The sequence below is a fragment of the Bison bison genome, unplaced genomic scaffold, assembly GCF_000754665.1.
Source record: "Bison bison bison isolate TAMUID 2011002044 unplaced genomic scaffold, Bison_UMD1.0 scf7180017864458, whole genome shotgun sequence".
Classification (NCBI taxonomy): domain Eukaryota; kingdom Metazoa; phylum Chordata; class Mammalia; order Artiodactyla; family Bovidae; genus Bison; species Bison bison.
The window spans coordinates 5841191-5841522 of NW_011495020.1; the positions used below are offsets into that span (position 1 = coordinate 5841191).

General features: G+C 71.1%; 1 protein-coding gene across 1 annotated transcript in view; it reads right to left on the minus strand.

Moving 5' to 3' along the window:
• The window catches only part of SRD5A3 (steroid 5 alpha-reductase 3), a 20418-nt gene that overhangs the window by 15974 nt on the left and 4112 nt on the right, over positions 1–332 (minus strand). Inside the window, exon 2 of the mRNA XM_010859721.1 lies at positions 280–328. Within this exon, the coding sequence (XP_010858023.1) occupies positions 280–328 (49 nt within the window). The remainder of the gene's footprint in view (positions 1–279; positions 329–332) is intronic.

Here is a 332-nt window from a genome sequence, read left to right on the forward strand (position 1 = left end):
TTGAGGCCACAAGTTTACGTTCCTGCGCCCCGGGAGGTGCGCGTGGCTCAGCTTCCTCTGTGTCTCCGGACACTCCGCCCCTAGGGCCGCAGAGCTGACGCGTGCAGTTGCGGGAGGGCGGGCAGGGGTAACGCCGCCTCAGGGAATCGGCCTGGGCTTCCCGGATCCGGTCCGCGCCGGCTCCGTGCCCACCTCTGCTGCCCCCTGCCGGTAGCTCGAACAGGGCGCCCCCGGCTCTCCTTGACTTGGCAACCAGGACTCGCGCCCGTGCGCGGTTACCTCTTGGGAACATCAAAGGCCCGGCAGGCGGCCGGGCGCGGGGGGGCCCCTGT